The sequence below is a fragment of the Botryllus schlosseri genome, chromosome 13 (assembly GCF_051294905.1).
Source record: "Botryllus schlosseri isolate E-star chromosome 13, Bs_hap1, whole genome shotgun sequence".
NCBI classification, from domain to species: Eukaryota; Metazoa; Chordata; class Ascidiacea; order Stolidobranchia; family Styelidae; genus Botryllus; species Botryllus schlosseri.
Genome location: NC_137248.1, coordinates 12,203,100 through 12,221,234, shown reverse-complemented (window position 1 = coordinate 12,221,234; position 18,135 = coordinate 12,203,100). Strand labels below are relative to the sequence as shown.

General features: G+C 43.1%; 1 protein-coding gene across 1 annotated transcript; it reads right to left on the bottom strand.

The window, feature by feature from the left end:
• Positions 1–300: 300 nt before the first annotated feature.
• Positions 301–6,545, bottom strand: LOC145454255 (ATP-dependent RNA helicase TDRD9-like). Its single transcript, XM_080332255.1, has 2 exons — positions 4,120–6,545; positions 301–2,743 (listed from the first exon to the last, which is right to left on the bottom strand). The coding sequence occupies exons 1-2, from the start codon at positions 6,229–6,231 to the stop codon at positions 782–784; spliced, it is 4,074 nt and encodes a 1,357-aa protein (XP_080188381.1). The 5' UTR covers positions 6,232–6,545; the 3' UTR covers positions 301–781.
• Between the last annotated feature and the right edge of the window lie 11,590 nt (positions 6,546–18,135).

The following is an 18,135-nucleotide window of genomic DNA, read 5'->3' as shown; positions in this document are numbered from 1 at the left end:
CAGACGAGATACCGATAATGTGGTAACTTTACTATTCTTCGAAGTTACAATGAAATGTCTGTCTTGACCGTCATGGTCTCGAGTCCAGTCATTTTACGCATTTGAAAAAATGACTCTAGTCATTACAACCCTGAACACCAGCTCATGATTTCGGAGCTCAGCCAGTATCTGGGCTAGATAACCTTCGACCTGACAAGATTCGAAGCGCGTTCTCTCATGTTGATGGCGGTAGATTTGCCAACTACGCTAACCCTCTAGAATTTTCCATTTCCTAAACATGGCTAGTTAAAAGAACGGACATGCTCCAAAAACCATTCTTGGAAATTGCCTTCGGGCCATAAAAGAACCCAATTTTCACGTTTGATCAAGCTGAATTTACATCGACACAGTTTTGGCCTTTGCACATTGCAAAATGGAAACTCACAGTAAGGCACAGCATAAAAGAATTCCACAGTAACGAAATGAATGCGATATTCCGACAAAGAAAGCAGGATCTGAAAATATGATAACTAACGAATGCCTACCACCAGCCCACCAGCAAGTAATTGCATTGCTTATGTAATAATAATATCCTTGATGCGCTCAGACGTCAGGCAACCAGTCAGTACAGCTAGAGCGTTACGACATAGACTATAATATCGACCGCGCAATAACTCGTTGCACTAGCGTGATGTTGGATTGCAGCTGACATTACAGTCGCATACTCTCTTCCGCATCCCAAGCACAGACGCAGACCCAGCAAAGCTCTTTTCGTATCACATAGCAGACGAAAACACAACAGTCAAGTGTTGAGAAGCACACCATCATGCAGCCTGTAGAGGTCTTTCTTATCGGCGCTGCGATGGTCGATGCTGTGCGCGTTGACAAAACGCGGCTCGAGCTGATCCCACTTGAACGGACGCCGTATCGTCTCCGGCAGTGTCGACCCGCGCCTTTTCGTCACAATCTCCAGCAGCTTTTTCCTAGCCGACTTCTGAATGCTGTGTATCGCCGTCTGGCTCCACGTAGCCACTTCCTCATCAGTGCCGACACACATGTTGATTTTCATCCGCAGCGCATTGATTTGAACTAAATCCTCGTTCGTGACTTCCACATCAAAATCCAGCTCCATGTCATGCTCAGGCAGTATCGCGTACGTGCCGAGCTTCGTCTTGACAGCTCCTAACCCGCACAGCGCGCCAGTTAGTCTCGTGTGCGCCGAGTTAGTCCTCATTTCCAACACTGGTGTAAAAATCATCGCCACGATAAACGGAAGCCCGTGAATATTCGGCAGTAGAGTCGTGTTTCTAGCGATCATTGTAGTGCCGCTTTCATTCACGCCAACACTCGCCGCGACCACCAGTGTCCGATGCTGTTCAGTCGGATCCTGATTCAACAGGACCGAGTTGACGCTGTCTCTACCGACCGACACGCTCCTCAACATACCTATGTTGATCATGCTACGCACCGAGATTTTCAACGGGTTGCTCGGACCGAACAAGTCGACAGGCCGGCTTCTTTGAGGGTGAGGTATCAGATGTCCTCTCGCTTCGGCCGGGATAGAGTGCCAATCCAACGTCGCGCTTTCACGCGTGCTGCTGACGCTGTCCCCGTCGTAATTCCATTCCCTGTGACTTCTCTCGGACAGAGTTCCTTCTTCACATTTCTCGACGCATTCCTTCTCCACCAGAATATCATTAACGATCCTGTCGTCGACGGTGAACAGGTTCACGCGCACGCGATTCGACACCACCGAGTATATCTTCGCGTTGCATCGATTCTCGCAGGTCATCAGCTCTTTCTCCAGAACCTTCTTCCCGACGGCCGGCTCGACGCTGGCCAAACGCCGCACGTTGCACAGCTCAAATTCTACAGCTTGAAACGGCACGGCGGCCAAATTTTGTGGGATCTTCTTCAGCTTTTTGATGTGCGCGTCGCCAGAGTTTCCGTAGTCGACGAAAAACATTTTCGCCTTGTCCCCAACGCACCGCTGCACTACGGCGCGGTAAAACCAAACACCTGATCCGTCCTGGTAGGCAGCCAGCACGATTGCACCAATATCCACTGTGTCGGTAACGCTCGGTGCAGTCTTAGCGGCTTCCTGAATGTCACGAAACAGGTCCTGTTGGATTTTAAAATGTGCCTGGTCGGCTTTGCACGCCCAAAAGTGATCTACGGAAACGACGTTAGTGACCACGACCGAAATCCACAACGGATCGCCGGGCTTAGGCAGCTCCGTCCGAAACTTATCAGGCTGTATCACGTCGATTAAAAACGGCTTTTGCAGCATCCGCGCGCTGTCGCCGGTCTCCGAATGGCTCTGCACGACTCGAAACCTTCTCCTTATTTCGTTCATCTTACAAGCCACGTAAACAGACGGATTGATCTTGCCAGTGTGAAGATTTTCATCGGTTTCCTCGCAAAACTGCAGGAAAGCGCGCGATCCGTCAAAACCCAACGACTTCTGTTTGCCGCAGTCTTTCAACGCCGTTTGTAACGCTACCGAATACAAGGGGCCCTTGCCGGGCGGCAGGCCTTGTACCATCACGGTGTTCTTCGGGTCCAACTCGCGTATGTCCTTGATGGCGTCTTTCTCGTCGGTCAGGCCCGTGGCGAAATAATTCGGGTAAAACGCTCCGGCCATCACCACTTTCAAAATCAACTCGCTGTCGCCTGCGGAATCATGCTGCCAGTACTGGTGGTCCTGTGAGCGGATGTTAAACGTGTTCAAACGGTCGGTCAGCTCTTGCACCAGAACATGCACCTAGATAGATAGATCTATTTATTTTATGACACCAATGAATATACGGTAAGCACAGTCTCGACATAATACAGTGAAAAACAGATATACGAGATACAATAATCAGAGGTGGTTAAAGTTGATACTCAAGTAAAAGAAGCAACATCATCATATATTTCTACTCAAGTAGAACTAAAAGTAGCCATTTCCAAGTACCGTAGGTCAAAAGGTAAGTTTTCTAGGCCTGGTGTCTTAACAAACTGTAGTGGTTGTCTAATATCATAGTCACTTGAGTAAGTAATGCATGTAGGCAAAACCTACTTGAAGTACTTTCCAAAGACCATCTCTGACTACAATATAAATAAAATTGTACGGCTACAAGACGATATACACAAACATAGGTGCCGAATTGACATCTTGTGTGGGTATGTGGAATAATGTGACGCAACAATTACAACTCATGGAAATGTCATGGTTCCACTACAATGCGATTTACTGCATGCCGCTGATGCATGTAATTCACGGACGATGCACCAGCACCATGCGAGTAACAAAGTAAACTACGCATTGGCAAGTGGGGAGTGACCAGCGCGACAATTGTGGAATACGGATGTGCCAAGCAGACAAGAATGACGATTAAGAATGATGATTACAAACGAGAAAGCGCGCAGCTAATCAGTGAATGTTCTGACTTCGCATTGAGTAGGTCGCATTTGCTGGGAGTAACGATTACAGAAATGAATAAATTCCTATTCCAATCCAAGAATACACAGTAATACATTGTTCAATTTCGAACTCTGATGAAAATACTAATCACAAAATTGATGCAAATACAATTTGATTAGGAGAACGAGAGCTCATATTTAGTCGTCAAATTGCTATATGAGATGGTGTTTCTCAGTTTTCTCTTGTCGCTATGATGTCGCTTCGTTCGATTACTAAGTAAATAGTTGAAGTACAATCGGCCACGAAATTGCTTTATGACGAAATCCTAGGTATGCCGCATAACCACAATAATAAATTAATTGCGCTGCATATAAATACACATGGAACAGTTTTGATATTATCGAAACTATACTATCACTATACACTGTATTACAGTGGTTTTTAACCTGTGCATTCATTTCCGTTCAGTTTTCAGTTCCCAATCAATACACAGATACAATGAAAAGTTAGGGAGGTGTCGAAGGCCGCTTTCTCTGGGGGGTTGCGAAGGTACTGAATTTTTACTGGGCAAAGGTGCTACCTTTTTTGAGCGATCAGATCACCAAATTCAAACGTAGGTCATGGAGCATTGAGATGCAGAATTTAAAAACTACTGATGTACCACATACATATGGCCTACCGCCGAATATACCCGAGAAAGCAACAATGAGAACTAATACTAGTTTAGGACGTACCTCGCGGATGCGACGGGACTGTATGAAATTGCTCTTGCACCAATTGTACTCGTCTCGCTTTTTCCGAAACATCTGCGTGTTGACCGCGTTCTGCCACGCCCTGTACGCGTTCTTGTAAGCGATACAGTCGCTGAAAGACCCGGCGGCCCACCGCAAGCGGAACTTATACGCCGTCAGCACTTCCCGGTAAGGAGTGGCCAGAAACGAGCCCTTCGACAGAGCCGCCGCTATCACGATGCAATCCTCCAAACAGCCGAACACGTAACCCAAAAGCAACAGCTTTCCCAACCTCATGTCTAACGGTAAAGACGCCAGCACCCGGCCGAGAAAAGTCAAATCTCCATCGTGGCTCTGTTTCGAAAAGTGTCCCATAGTCGACAAGGCTCCGACTTCTTTCAACAGCAACACCGTCCGCTCTATCCCCTGTATCTGCGGCGGCGATAGCGCCGAAGCCAATACCGCTTTAGGCTCCCCCAAATCCAACAACTTCACTTGCAGCACGACATGCTCCAATGGGCAGCGCGTCATTTCCGGTTCGCCGTGCTCCTTGATAACGTTGTGCCAAAAATGCTTTGGCACCATCCGATACACGTGGCCGTCCGACACTCTCCCGGCACGTCCCTGACGCTGTTTACCGTTCGCTTTCGACGCCCAAATCAGCCTCAAACTCTGATAATTTGTGTCGATATCGCACATGAGACACTTCGTCAGGCAAAAGTCGATGACGTACTTGATGTCCGGCACCGTAATCGAGCTCTCGGCGATATTAGTGGCCAGGATCACTTTCCTGACTTGCCCTTTCGGGGCAGCGAAAACCTGGCACTGCTCTTCCAGAGTGATGGAGGAATGCAGCGGGATGATCATCAGTTTGCTGGCGCCGATCATGCGTTCCAAAAGCTGCTCGAGCTCGCGGATGTAAAACAAACCCGGCAGAAACACTAGCACCGCGCCTTTCTTCCTAGCTTCCGTAGTGTCTCCGCGTTCCCGATTCTTCCTGGCCTCGACCACGTCCAAATTCTGAATCAGTTTCACGGCCACATGAAAACCCTCGTCGGAAATGTTAGGATCGTCTTCCGTCGGCACAGGGACCGCTGTGTTACCGAGAAATTCGAGCTCTTCCAAAAAATGTTCTTGAACTTCGTAGCACCTGCCTTCCACAGATACGACTGGCGCAGGTGTGGACCGGCCATTGACGATGCTCGAAAAGTAGCCAGCAAATCTCTTCGCGTCTATAGTAGCCGACATGAGTATTACTTTGACACTTTTCGAATTCCACCGTAAAAAACGTCTCACCACCAGCAGAGCAAAATCAGTTTGCTGGTCACGTTCGTGCACTTCATCCAGTATAATGTGCGTGTATCTTTTCAAATTCTTCTCCTTTATCAACTGCTTCAGCAGGACGCCTACCGTCATGTAAGTGATCCTAGTGTCTTCCGAAGTGCACCTGTCCAACCCGACTTGGTAGCCGACTAACTGGCCCAGCTGCCAGTTTCTCTCGTGACAAACTCTTCTCGCGATACTGGTGGCCGCAATCTTTCTCGGTTGAGTAACGACGATGTTGCAGTACTGGTTTCTTTTCTTGTACTCGTCTAGAATGAACTGGGGGACTTGCGTAGTTTTGCCGCAACCGGTACTGCCTTCGATTACGGTGACATCGTTGGTTTCGATCGTGCTTACTATCTCCTCCCGATGATCGAGTGCTGAAAGCGGCGCGTACACATGATCAAAATTGTAATGCTCATACACTTCGAGGTAGGATGGGTTTTCGCGGTTGTCGCTGTCGTTAATATCGAGACACGTCAGATCAGGTAAAGTGTCTGTTTCAAGCTGCAGCATGTCGCCAGGTGCTATGGTCGACTCATCGGCTAGGGATGTGTAAGTCAAAGTGCTGGCACCTGCCAGAGGGTGGTCTGGACCTTGGCGGAATCGCGATTTTCGTTGCACTTCTAGTTTGGCTTCGTAAGGCTGTTTCGTTTCCGGATCGAATGGTCGCCCACTGTACGTAAGCCCGGGCGCCATATCGCTTTTGGGAACGTCTTCCAGATTGAAGAAGGCGTCTATTTGCTCCATAGTCAGAGCGCAGGGTAAGCCTGAGCTGTAGTAGTCTGCCATGACTACTTCTCCGTATAATTACAACCTGAAAGTTGGACGATGTAAAAATATCAAGCTAATTCTATTCCCTCTTCATATTATAATATCATGTGGGTTACAAACGGTATGCATTAATCAATGTGAAATTTTCACCATGACGGATCAAGGATGATCGCTGGTCACTGGTTATGGTCACTTATGTGAAACTCTTAGTGATGTCGAAGGCTTTGCATTCATAATATACCGTACTCATTTTGCTCATCTTAACAGTTTCTGGGCCTATTTTTCAAGAATCTGTCATGATACATATGAGACTTGAATCAAATCATATAGAATGTCTCGAGTCATGCACGACGACTACAGAGTACAAGTCGAGTCAAAAGACAAATCAAGTGAAGGCAAGTCATATTCCATTTTCAAGAATTGCGTGTCATTGCAACCCTGCGAATTAGTAATGAGGTCCAATAATTCATTTCTAATTTCTAATGATTGAACAATGAAAAGGTTCACTTTTTATCGATAGTGTCTATATATAAAAATCATGAACTTATTGCTAAGGCCCAAGGGGATGTACAGTGTAGTTGTATTTCATATTACAGAACAATAGCATTGTTATATTATATTTTGATATTCAAGGTTGCAAGGACCTGGTCAAAATTCAATAATGGGTTACGTGAGCATATTTCAAATCTTTACTGGTTCCCATTAAAAGCCACTATTATGGGCCGATATAAATACCATTGTAGTCGGGCAGTATGAAATCAGTGAGGAATTTTGTTGACTATTACACGGAGATACGTGGCAATAGCTCACTAAAATATGACATAAAAAGGTTATCTGGCTCACCACGAATGCTACCGTATACCGGTATAAAATGATAACCGCTCAAAAAAGAAGTCACCACAAATGTTATATATAGTATTGTCACTGCTGTATATCCCAGTAATCCCACTGTGTTACCCTCGAAAATATGTTACACTGAGCTACGCATTGGATAAGTACTATATCCACATTGGAAGACGACGTTTCTGGGAGTTACTGATCGACCCGTGGCATCATCATACGATTAGCAATATTAAAATGACCTCGACCTCGCTGTATCAATCGATTCTACCATGTCGTAGCTTCGAGTAACAACAATCGCACGCGGGCTCGCGATGCGAGATTCATAGCACCTCAATATAGGATATGAGCGCTAAGTGAGAATCGAGATTTTCACATCGCAGACCAGTTTCATGATCACTTGATCATGTCCAGATCAGAGTGCGAATATAGCCTTATTGGAATTTGTGCGCAATTCCTTTGTAAGGACTAGAAATTCGATATTCAAATCCAGCACCAAAAAACGCAAATCCTTTTCCATTCCAAATCGATCCCAAAGCCTAGCTAGAACATTGGCCAAGGGTTACCGCCAGGTCCACCACTAGGAGGATTTGTCTTCAGACAGACAGACATTTTATTGCTTCGTCAAACAAAAAAAGTTGACTGGAGGTGACGATATGGCCTATAAAGGCCTTGTTACTCGTCACCTCCATGGCAGTGAAATAATCAAGTGCACTCATCCCAATAAATATAACAGTGGACAGTCTGCAACATGAAAGAAAATAATAATCACAAATAGAAGACAATAATACACACAAATATATAAGGAAATCGAAAATGTCTACCGAAGACGCCCAAATGTCATCCTTTTTAGCTATTCACCCGCCTTTATAGCTTTGAAAGTCAGGTGATTATACCATAGCCCTTATAAAGGCTATGATTATACTATAAGTTCATGTACGGTAGGCTACTTCGTACAGGCACGCCATAAATTACGCAGCATCTGGATTTCGACGTCAAGGAAGACTAAAAATCCGTTAGAGCGGGTCTTTCGGGAGTAGAGTTGGGAAATTGGCCTTTTTTCAATCAACACAATAGTATTTCCAGTAAAAATGTTCAAATTACCCGTTTTCTCGTCGGATTTTGTAGGTTTATGGCTTGTAAAAAGTGTCCTTTTTCCGGCTCTCAAAATATGGTAACTCTACCAATGCCCCGAATCAGTTTTTAATAAATCTATGCTCCTCTTTGAATTCACTTATTAGTTAAGTGTGGGATAATCGATCGATGGTGGACCCACCTCACGTGCCATTTCGGCGTACATAGCAGGTAGCCTATTTAAATCTGGATTGCGTTGAAACACGGGGTGAAATCCCGCGCATGCCTACATAAAATCCAAATTCGAGATACGATCCAAATGAAGTGAGTAGGTAAGAATGTGTGTGTCGTCGTAAAATAATCGACAACTGGTTGTTCACGAACGCTTTATTGCGGTTTGAATTGAATAATCGATCCCAGAAGAAATTGTGTCAAATTGCGAACGCAAATAAAGATGAATACTGTAGTAGCGTGACTGACGGTCTGTCTAATATACGAGACGTGAGTCCTCAAGCAGCCATGTATTCAGTGACGACCAAGCACCGAAGCACCTGCGATGTCGTCACACCCTAGTGGCGCCATAGAGCTACCACTACATCTCCCTTCTCGGGACAAGCACAAATGCTTATAAGCAGCACAAACATATACAACGCAAGCACAGAATGAAGACAATAAACAATCCTAATTGAGGCAGTTAGCGGTACAAAGGTATGAAGCAATTGGCAGGCAAGAGGTGAATGAAGAACACAACATATTTACACACACTACTCCTATAACTACATCAGTACTCCTCGATGTATCTGCGAGGTGCGGTTCTGTTCCGATCCGACCGTCGGACTATCGCCGCCTCATGATGGTCATCATGATCGACACTAGTAGCGCTCGAACTGCTATCTCCTCCCTGATCGGGAATTTTGAAGAATTCAGCTGCCTCACTGGCGGTAATGTCATTTCGATGGCGTGGGTTCGAATCCCACCGCTGCCACCATGTAGTAGCGTGACTGACGGTCTGTCTAATATACGAGACGTGAGTCCTCAAGCAGCCATGTATTCAGTGACGACCAAGCACCGAAGCACCTGCGATGTCGTCACACCCTAGTGGCGCCATAGAGCTACCACTACAAATACCATGCGCATTGCGCTAGCGCCAACCGATTTATGGCCTCCCGCAAGGGGTGGTAACGGTGAGGATACTCTAGTGATGTCTTGATGGACCTGTGAAGATTTTCTGTGATATGGGGCAATTTTTTCATGTTCATTCGAAGAAAGAATGCCGACAACGGCGCAAGCGCGGTGTTTTAATTTTATAAATAAATTATGGGCTACTGCCTCGAACAGGCACAGTTCAGGTGAGGAGATTTTACAGGTTCGTGCTGGGTTCTCTACAACACTTTCATACAACTTAAATTCAATTTTGAACTGTGAGATTCGTCTTGGAAGTATGAGTATCAGTTATTAATATTTTCATCATTACCTACAAAATATCACAGAAATGCACTACAATGAAATGGTAAGAAGGTGGAATGGAACTGATACAGTTTGATTGAAAAGAGCCAAATTTCACTAGTGCGACGACTCACGAAGTAGGCTACCACTGTAGGCTAGAGTGTATCTTGACCAAAATCAATTTGGAAACTGCCGTTGCTTTCAAATTACGTACAACACGCAATGCAACTGTTGGCTTGGGCGTAACGAGGGCTGTGCCTAAACAAACATGCTTAAAACAAGGCCCTTGTTTAAACCATATTTTTTATTGTTTTTTTTTGCTTTGCTTTAAGCCATGACGTCACGTATGTTCAATTGTGACGCCATATTGGATTGAGATTCGCAATTGAAAATATAGGGTAAATATAGCTCCTTTGACGAAATAGGCTTCCAACCCCTGTCATATAGGCTACGGACCAAAAATATCTTTAACCAGGACTGCATCGTCATGCAGCATTTTTACGGTAGGCGGTCATCATCATCAGAACATTCATTCCGTACCAATGATCTATATCTACATACGATAGTTGTTGAACCGACTACTTCGAAGGTTCCAACCATCCCATATCGTATACGTCGGCTATATCCGGCGGTAATGGTCGTCCGTAGGCTCATAAAACATATTTTTGGAAAATATTTACACAATTAAGGCATAATTATACAACTTATAAAAAAACAATTTTGGATTTTTTAAAAAGGCATTTGTTTAAAACACTGTTTTTGTTTTAAATGCAATCACAGGCGCATCCAAGACATACTCAAATCACATATAGCGTACGTACGTAGCCTACACGTACGTCGTACACGTACCTCGTACACCTGTGGCCTCACATAACAAATAGGACCACTCGTGAAAATCGTTTACCTGCAGTAGCCTACTGTGACTTTTGAGGAAAGTGACTGCTGCCAATAACGTTTTCACGCTTGCAACGTTAATTTCACACCACATCATATAGAGCTCAAGCGCAGTGCCCGCAGTATATTTTCCGCTCATATAGCGGGGTTTGAAATATGTTCGGAGGAGTTGAAAAGTTGTGTTATCGCGATTGATTCAGTATAGAATACGAAGGAATCTTTCTAAACGGAATGGATAAGTAGCAGTAGGCAGTCATGTGAATCATGTGAGTTTCGTAACGTCGGCCCAAATCAGCTGATAACCGCACAATGGCACATGAACATTACACTACGCAGGTATCATACGATTACCCAGGGCGGAAATAGCTGAATTGGAGCACATCCTGTTGCAGATCTGAATAGAAAATTTATAGGGATAAGGAGGCAGATTTGGCCGCTATATTTGCCATCGCCAAGGTTGTCCTCATATGTCTCCTTTGTATAACGCAATAACAATTTGACCCATACTGCAGCTAGCGACGTTTTGGCGCCAAAAATCCGATGCACTGTACAAGTTGAACATCTAAAATAATAGACGAATGAATGAACAGTACGAAAGCAGAATGCTTTAATATAAATTTGTGGTCACACGTAAATCTACTTTATTGAACAGATATTCGACGATTTTTGATTGAAGCATGGATTAAACGGTTCATGTGTTGCGAATGAAGGCACGAATTGTATTGGCACAAATCTCAAATTGCATTTTATGCAACTAGTGCCAGAAGTGCGAAAAGCATTACCTCGCTTGTTGTGCCTATTCATTATGAAATTCTGTGACTCTACTTTCTCTATTTATATGAATTACCGTGAACGAAATGGTTTTGTTAACACATGTCAGGCTACGTTCAAAAGTGTAGCCTGATCACTATGGTGATTATTTTTGACTTGTCAAAAAAGTCAAAATGTTGTCAAAATTGCGTAGCGTTAGGTCGAAAAATAGTCATAATTGTTTACAATGTCAATATTTTTTGCAAACTGCATATTGTTGGCGTCGTAGAGGTTGAACCCTCGGTGAACTTCTCAGTTGGCATTTTATACCAGTGGTTCCCAAAGTGGCCACGAAATGGGCGATTGGGTGGCGCTATAGCTAAAAATTTGACGGTAGGGGGGTGCCGAGAGCAAATCGGGGGCGGTGGTTTAGATGGCATATTGTGTCTTTGTGTGGTGAGAACTACGACGTATTTGAACACTCATGTTGATGCACAGTTAGGTGCGATGACTTTAAGGAAAACTGCCTTCCGCGATTTTACTCTCTGTTTCAAACGGTCGTGAAATTTTCACAGTGATGCGACACTGTTCCACAATAGTTTTGGTTGCGAGAAAAGATATCGCTTAATAATTGACGGACATTGGTTATTCATCAACTTTTATGAGTCGAATTTATCCTTTTTTTGATAATGATGAAATCTGATCAAGATGGAAATGACGCTGTCTGGATTCAGTAAGGATCAGATTTAGTCCTACTCGCATAGGCCTATCAAATTTTGACGCAGTAGCATGCAGCTATATCATCTCGAAAAACTGCACACGGATATATGGTAATTTGATTTCAGGACATATTCCAATCAGAAGTTCGTTACTACATGTGAAATTTCCGAGCATGATATGATTTAAGAGCCGTCTACATTGCAGAACAATTTTGCACTCACACCTAAGTTCAACATCTCTTACTATCAATAGTTCTGGATACACAATCGAATCATATAGAAATACTATCCATTGACTCGGGTTAAATTGTTCCTCATTGCCCCCGACTTATATTTTTAGAACGTGCTTTCAGTGTCGTTACAATCTCTTCTGACTCACAGCAGAAACCTACTTCACATAGCCCGACGTGGAGATTTCATATCGTTTTTATGGAATCTGGAAATGAATGGAAACTTAATGAACCAATGATGATAATCTTAAACCCAACATGATGATGAAGATGATGACATATGTAACAGCTTCATATGTCTTATTGTTAATTGTAATATATGCAAAACACCTGCTGCTTTATCATTTAGATCTGGTGACGGGGGTCGGGGGCGCTGCTACTTTATTCGTTGTCCAGGGGAGCGGTAGCTCAAAAAAGTTGACAAACTGAATCCGAAACTTGACTTCTGCGTGTTAGATATAGGTTCTTATAGCACAGTGGTTCTCAATATATGGATGGGTCGCGGGATGTTAACAAAATTCAGATTTGGGCGGATGCGGTCTAAAAATTGCAAAGCAGACAACATTTTAGGTATGAAGCAACATGTGTAATACTAGCACTTCAGAGTATAGGCTACATTGAACTTCAATGCTATACCATCAAACAACTGCTGTCTTTATTCTTGCCAGGCTACTTCGTAAGGAGAGACACTTCCAGCCAGAAATGTAGAAAAGTACTAGGCTACAATTCTAATTTTATATACCACAATACCTGATATAAATACTTGAGGTTAGAGTTTTTTAGGTAAAAATATCCACACTGCTGATCACAGACTGCCCGTGTCTCCATGATGCGATCAAGTTCAGCAATCCGAACCACTAATTCTTAATTGACACCTTTACATGTGCGACTTGCAGTAGATATTTAAGTTTTAGTTCCTTTTATTAAAAGTCGTTGGCAGCTACAACTTTGTGTAAAGCATCCGAATTCGACAGTTGCGGCAGTGCAGTGATATCATGACTACGTAAGAGGAGTGTAAACTGATGACATGTCGGTTGTTTGATCGTTACCATATACTCGTTTCCCTTTTGATTGATAGCTAATTATCTATTGGAAAATCCGACCCGAAAACTAAAGAAAGTGATCGCCAAGTAGCGAAATGGGAAGAAATGAGCAATACACGTTTTTGACCTTTTTCTGATCAATAAAAGGCTGCACACAATGAACAGGCGCGATGGACTCTGGTAGGCTGCATGAAGAATGGCGATGGAGTTGTCGTTCATTAGGACTGGTGAGTCTGCTTTTACATATTTTTCTGATTTATGATGTAAATGTGCCGGTAATAACACATATTTTCAGTTGCAGGGACGCGTTTTGACAAATTTCGCACTGAACAATAACGTACGAGCAGGGCCGTAACAGCACTTCGTCAGCCCCCCCCAAAAAACTTTGGTCTTGGGCCCCCCATAGGGTTAAAGACCGAACGTCTGGGGGGCTTCGCCCCCCAGACCCCCCTCCGCTGATGCACTGTTTACCACTATTCATCATTTTCAATGGGAGTTTCTTTAGTGAGTCAGCTTTTGTCGCCTAAGCGCACGAAGCGCGGAAAATTTCTAGAATTCATGATTTCATCGGTCAGTATGATCGGGAATTGCATACATTGTTATCAATTTTTATCTTCTCTCTGCTCACGTAATCAGATTTGCCGGAAGAGCTGAGTGATGTGTGTCTGAAAAGGTAGGACCACTCAATAATAATTAAACATCTTCGGGCGTATACCCGTTGGCAGGAACGAAACAGCACCTCGTCAAGCCCCCAAAAACGTGGGTCTTGGACTCCCATAGGGTGATAAAACGACCCCCCCATCACGTTGTTCGCGTTTGTCACGAAATTACCTGTACTGTATTGTGAGCCAGCGCGAAGCGCGAAAATTTTCGATAATTTATGATAAAATCGGTCAATCAGATCGGCGATTGCATGCTATCAATTTATTGTCCTCTCTACTCACGTAATTAGATTTACCGGTAATAGAGCTGAGTGAAGTGTCTTGAAAACGTGAGGGCGGAACCGTTGATATGACTTCGTTACATGATGTTATTTCGTGACTTCCAGTCTGCTATATCAAAAAATATAGAACCACCCAAACGTAGGCTTCTAAAATAAGAGACGCACACGATTTCAAATTGGTATTTCTTCACTGGCATAAAATTTTTCCCAGCGGGATGGTATTTGTCTTGTGAGGTTCAGATTGCAAAGACAGGAACATTCGGCGCCAGTCATTTAGGCGCCTATGGACATGGACAATTAAACCTATATGTATTTTGTATATATAGCGAAGTCTTTGGTCTGCATAAGGGCATAGACCTTTTCGGCAAAACTTTTCTTGCTGCCAATCTTTCTGGCACACTTCTTGGAGTCGCATGTTATATGGCCTAAAACTTGATTGTATGTCTTGGTGGGTCGTGGCGCGGTAATGGCCCAATACCCAATAATAAAGATAAATGACTACTTGACTTCGCGCGCAGCGCGAAAAAATTTTGAAAAAATTGCATAAATTTTGAAAAAATACTCTATGATTTATGCTAATTCACGAAATAATTTTGGGCCTCCCATCGAGCTCGACCCCCCCCCCAATTGGGGGGTTTGGGGTGCGGCAGTTACGGTGCTGCGTACGAGCTTGCAACTACGTATACGTTCATCGACGTGTTCATTCATTCCAAGCATGTGCCGGAAGATGTTAAATACGGAGATTAGATGATCGTGGTACCGAATATGATGCGTTGGGTAAGGTTGCAAATTATTTGTGAAATGTGAAAGGAAAAGCCATCTATGTGAAAAAGTAACCATTGGATTTGGATGTGAAATGAAATCGGGAAACAAATTTTCGATTTGAATCTAACTTTCGCAATGACGATGGGCAATACATTTAATATTTGGATTTGATCGCTTTGGCTATACGGTAATGCCATATATGTCGATACCATCACAATGAATACATGATTTCGCATCCCAAAATGTTTCCTGGCTACGCTTCTCGCCTATAATGTGTTACTACACAATTATTCGAAGAAAATGCATGACCATTGACCACTGACTAGAATTAATTCGGTCTAATTAGGGCCGGGCGAAATCGCGTACCCGAGTTGTTCGATTCTGAATCGAGAACTGGGCGCCGAGTCGGGGTTTCAAGTATGACGTCATAACAGCATGAACAATACGGAAAGTTCAAATGTGTACTTGAACCTTCTCGTTAGCGCAAAGAATGTGGTGCCTGTTCTACATCATATTAAAGATAATTTGGTATATTTTTTCGACCACCCGCATTTCATTGCACGTTGTGACAATGCTTTGGATTGATCGCGACTTGGATGTGCAATTCCCACTAACGCAGCAGGCCGCATTGGCCTATAGCTTTGTACTACATGTTACACATGGAGCGATGCGACAAACCAAGGTTCAAAGCATCCACAGTACACGCACAGTCGCACACGCACAGTGGAAAATAGCATCGAAACGATACGTCACGTTTCGTGAATAGCGTAACTCATGACTCCAAGGATAGCAAAATTTCAGCATTTAAAATTTTAAATGAATCATTAGAATTGATATCCGATTCATATACGATTACTGGAATCACAACACTGTGAGTTGTGAGTATAGCCCCATGATCAACCACGTTGCCAACTCTCGCGCTCGATACATACTGCGATAGTAATATGCTAAATTGGGGCGATATATTGATAATATGTAAACTAAACATAGGCTATGATTGATATATACAGCGATAATTTCCGATTCCAATTGAGAATTAAGGATGACAAGCAGATGCCGAAATCGTTTACAATTTCACTCGTCATAGTCAAAACTTTATTAGTCACAGTGTGTTCCCACTGTTCCGTCATTCGCGCTAGACAGTCGGGTATTTATCAGTACTACACCATATTTATTGCAACATGTTGAAACGTTATGACATCAAAGGCGCCTCAATCTTCCAAATGGCAGATTTGAAGTCTGCACATCTAGATCAACGAAATATCTCGTTCTCAGCACTTGACGATCGTTTGTAAACAGAAGTTGCCTCACGGACGAGACGACGGGATTAGCACGGTAACGTCGCCCTATACGCTGTATACAACATAACCTACATATAATCACAAGCTCATCGAACTGGCCTCAATGATTCGATTTGGTGAACCCTAGGGCCAAGTCCATATTGACTCAAATGATTAAGCGAATGATGAAGTAATTTTTACGACCGTTGAAATGAGGCTTCTTATGAGTTATGACTACGAATTCTTTTCTCAACGAACATATTCGTTTTGGTTAGGAACACTCGTATCGCCGCGAGTATTTAAACCACGATGCGCGCTGTGAATATTAGATCATATTAAATATAAATATGACATGACGAGATATATATCGATGTCCATGAAAACGACGGTGTATCACTATGAGAAGTGGGTAACCTATACTTGACACCTCGTGTCACATGAATTGTACGGCATTTCTGGTGGGTCAAATAAATTTCAAGGTATCCAAAGCGCGCAAGTGGTTTTGCACTAATCAGCTGACGAATTATTGGTTAGAGTTGGCTGAAAGTTCTTCGCCTTGGCGAGGCATGCGATATTTCGTCAATGCTTTGCTCCTAATCACAATTCCGTTTAACGGTTTATATTATATGATTACGTAACCACGTTATTTTCTCGTAGTAATGCGTGCTCCCCAGGTGGGCGTACACGATATATACAGGTATAACCAATTTCAAATACAATTTTGCAGTTTCCGTCATATAAGAATATCAGCCACCATCGCAATATGTTATGAATATAGCCAGGGTTTGTCAAAGTATAGTTAGCGTCGGTACTCCATTTATAAGACATGTCAAAATTACTTTCAGTGACACTAGAAAATGAAGTTCTTAAAAGTTGTAAGTAATTTCGAAAATACTTTGCTAGAAAATATTTCTCGACTAACGCAAAATCACGAAAGAAAATACAAATAAGTGTCATGTTCGAAAATATATTCCGACCAGTTTATACGACGAATACACTCGTAAAAATAGTGATTCCAACATATTTCAAAACTGCGTTCCACTTTGCAAAATCCAAAGCGTCAAAAGTAAGCAGTTTTTTCGATAAGATATCCTGTGAAGTAGAAGTTGAAGTTGTGTAAAACATGATCACTTGAATGGTGCAAGAGGCTGAACCTAATTGAGTACTCCGAAAAAAGTAGAAGTGTTTCGATATCGTCCACCTATATATAACAATTTGTAGAGTAAAGGTAATTCGTCCTTCTAATGAATGTAAATGCCAAATGGATTCTTATCGCTATGGTAGTCAGTGAATATTACCATCATCAATGTGCAAGTGTTTGGATGATGTGCACCAATTCTCATGCATGGCGTAATACAGTTCGATGGGGATACATAATTGAAAATAGATCACCTATCTGTCGAAGCCTTTTCATATCGAGATTGTATTTTATCTGGTAGGATGTGGAGTGTGGAATGGTATAGTTTCACAAATTGTGCTGGGTCACACTAAAAATCAAGCCAATCGCAGTGTCTATACTTTGTATTACGTTGTATTACGTTTTAGATGATAGTTGTGTCACGCGCACTGGCCCGCGATTTTGTGAAAAGAAATATTTCGATTCGACGCGGTACACTCGACTCTGACTCAGTCAGATATTCGATTTTACGCAGGCCTGGTATAGACGCTTGAAGTGGAACAGGAATGATAGAAAGATATTATGTTATTTTCGCGAAAGGCCAAGCGCATAATCGTATATTCATGTTATTCAATAATTTACTTCGTTTGATTTGAATAATTTTAGCTATTGTCATGCTGACTACATGCTTCGATGTTGTCTAACGAGTTGTGCACAGCGACAATGAGGTGTTATTGTTCATGTCGGATGCACAACACCAAAGAACACACCGCTTCTCTGCATTGCTTTCATGAAAAAGCACTTATTGCGCAATATACTAA

Bases quoted from the DNA above. Each gene is read 5' to 3' on its own strand.
- LOC145454255 (XM_080332255.1), bottom strand. From the start codon at position 6,231: ATGGCAGACTACTACAGCTCAGGCTTACCCTGCGCTCTGACTATGGAG. The intron at 2,744-4,119 runs GTACGTCCTAAA...CTATCTATCTAG, and splicing joins AGTCCCGTCGCATCCGCGAG to GTGCATGTTCTGGTGCAAGA.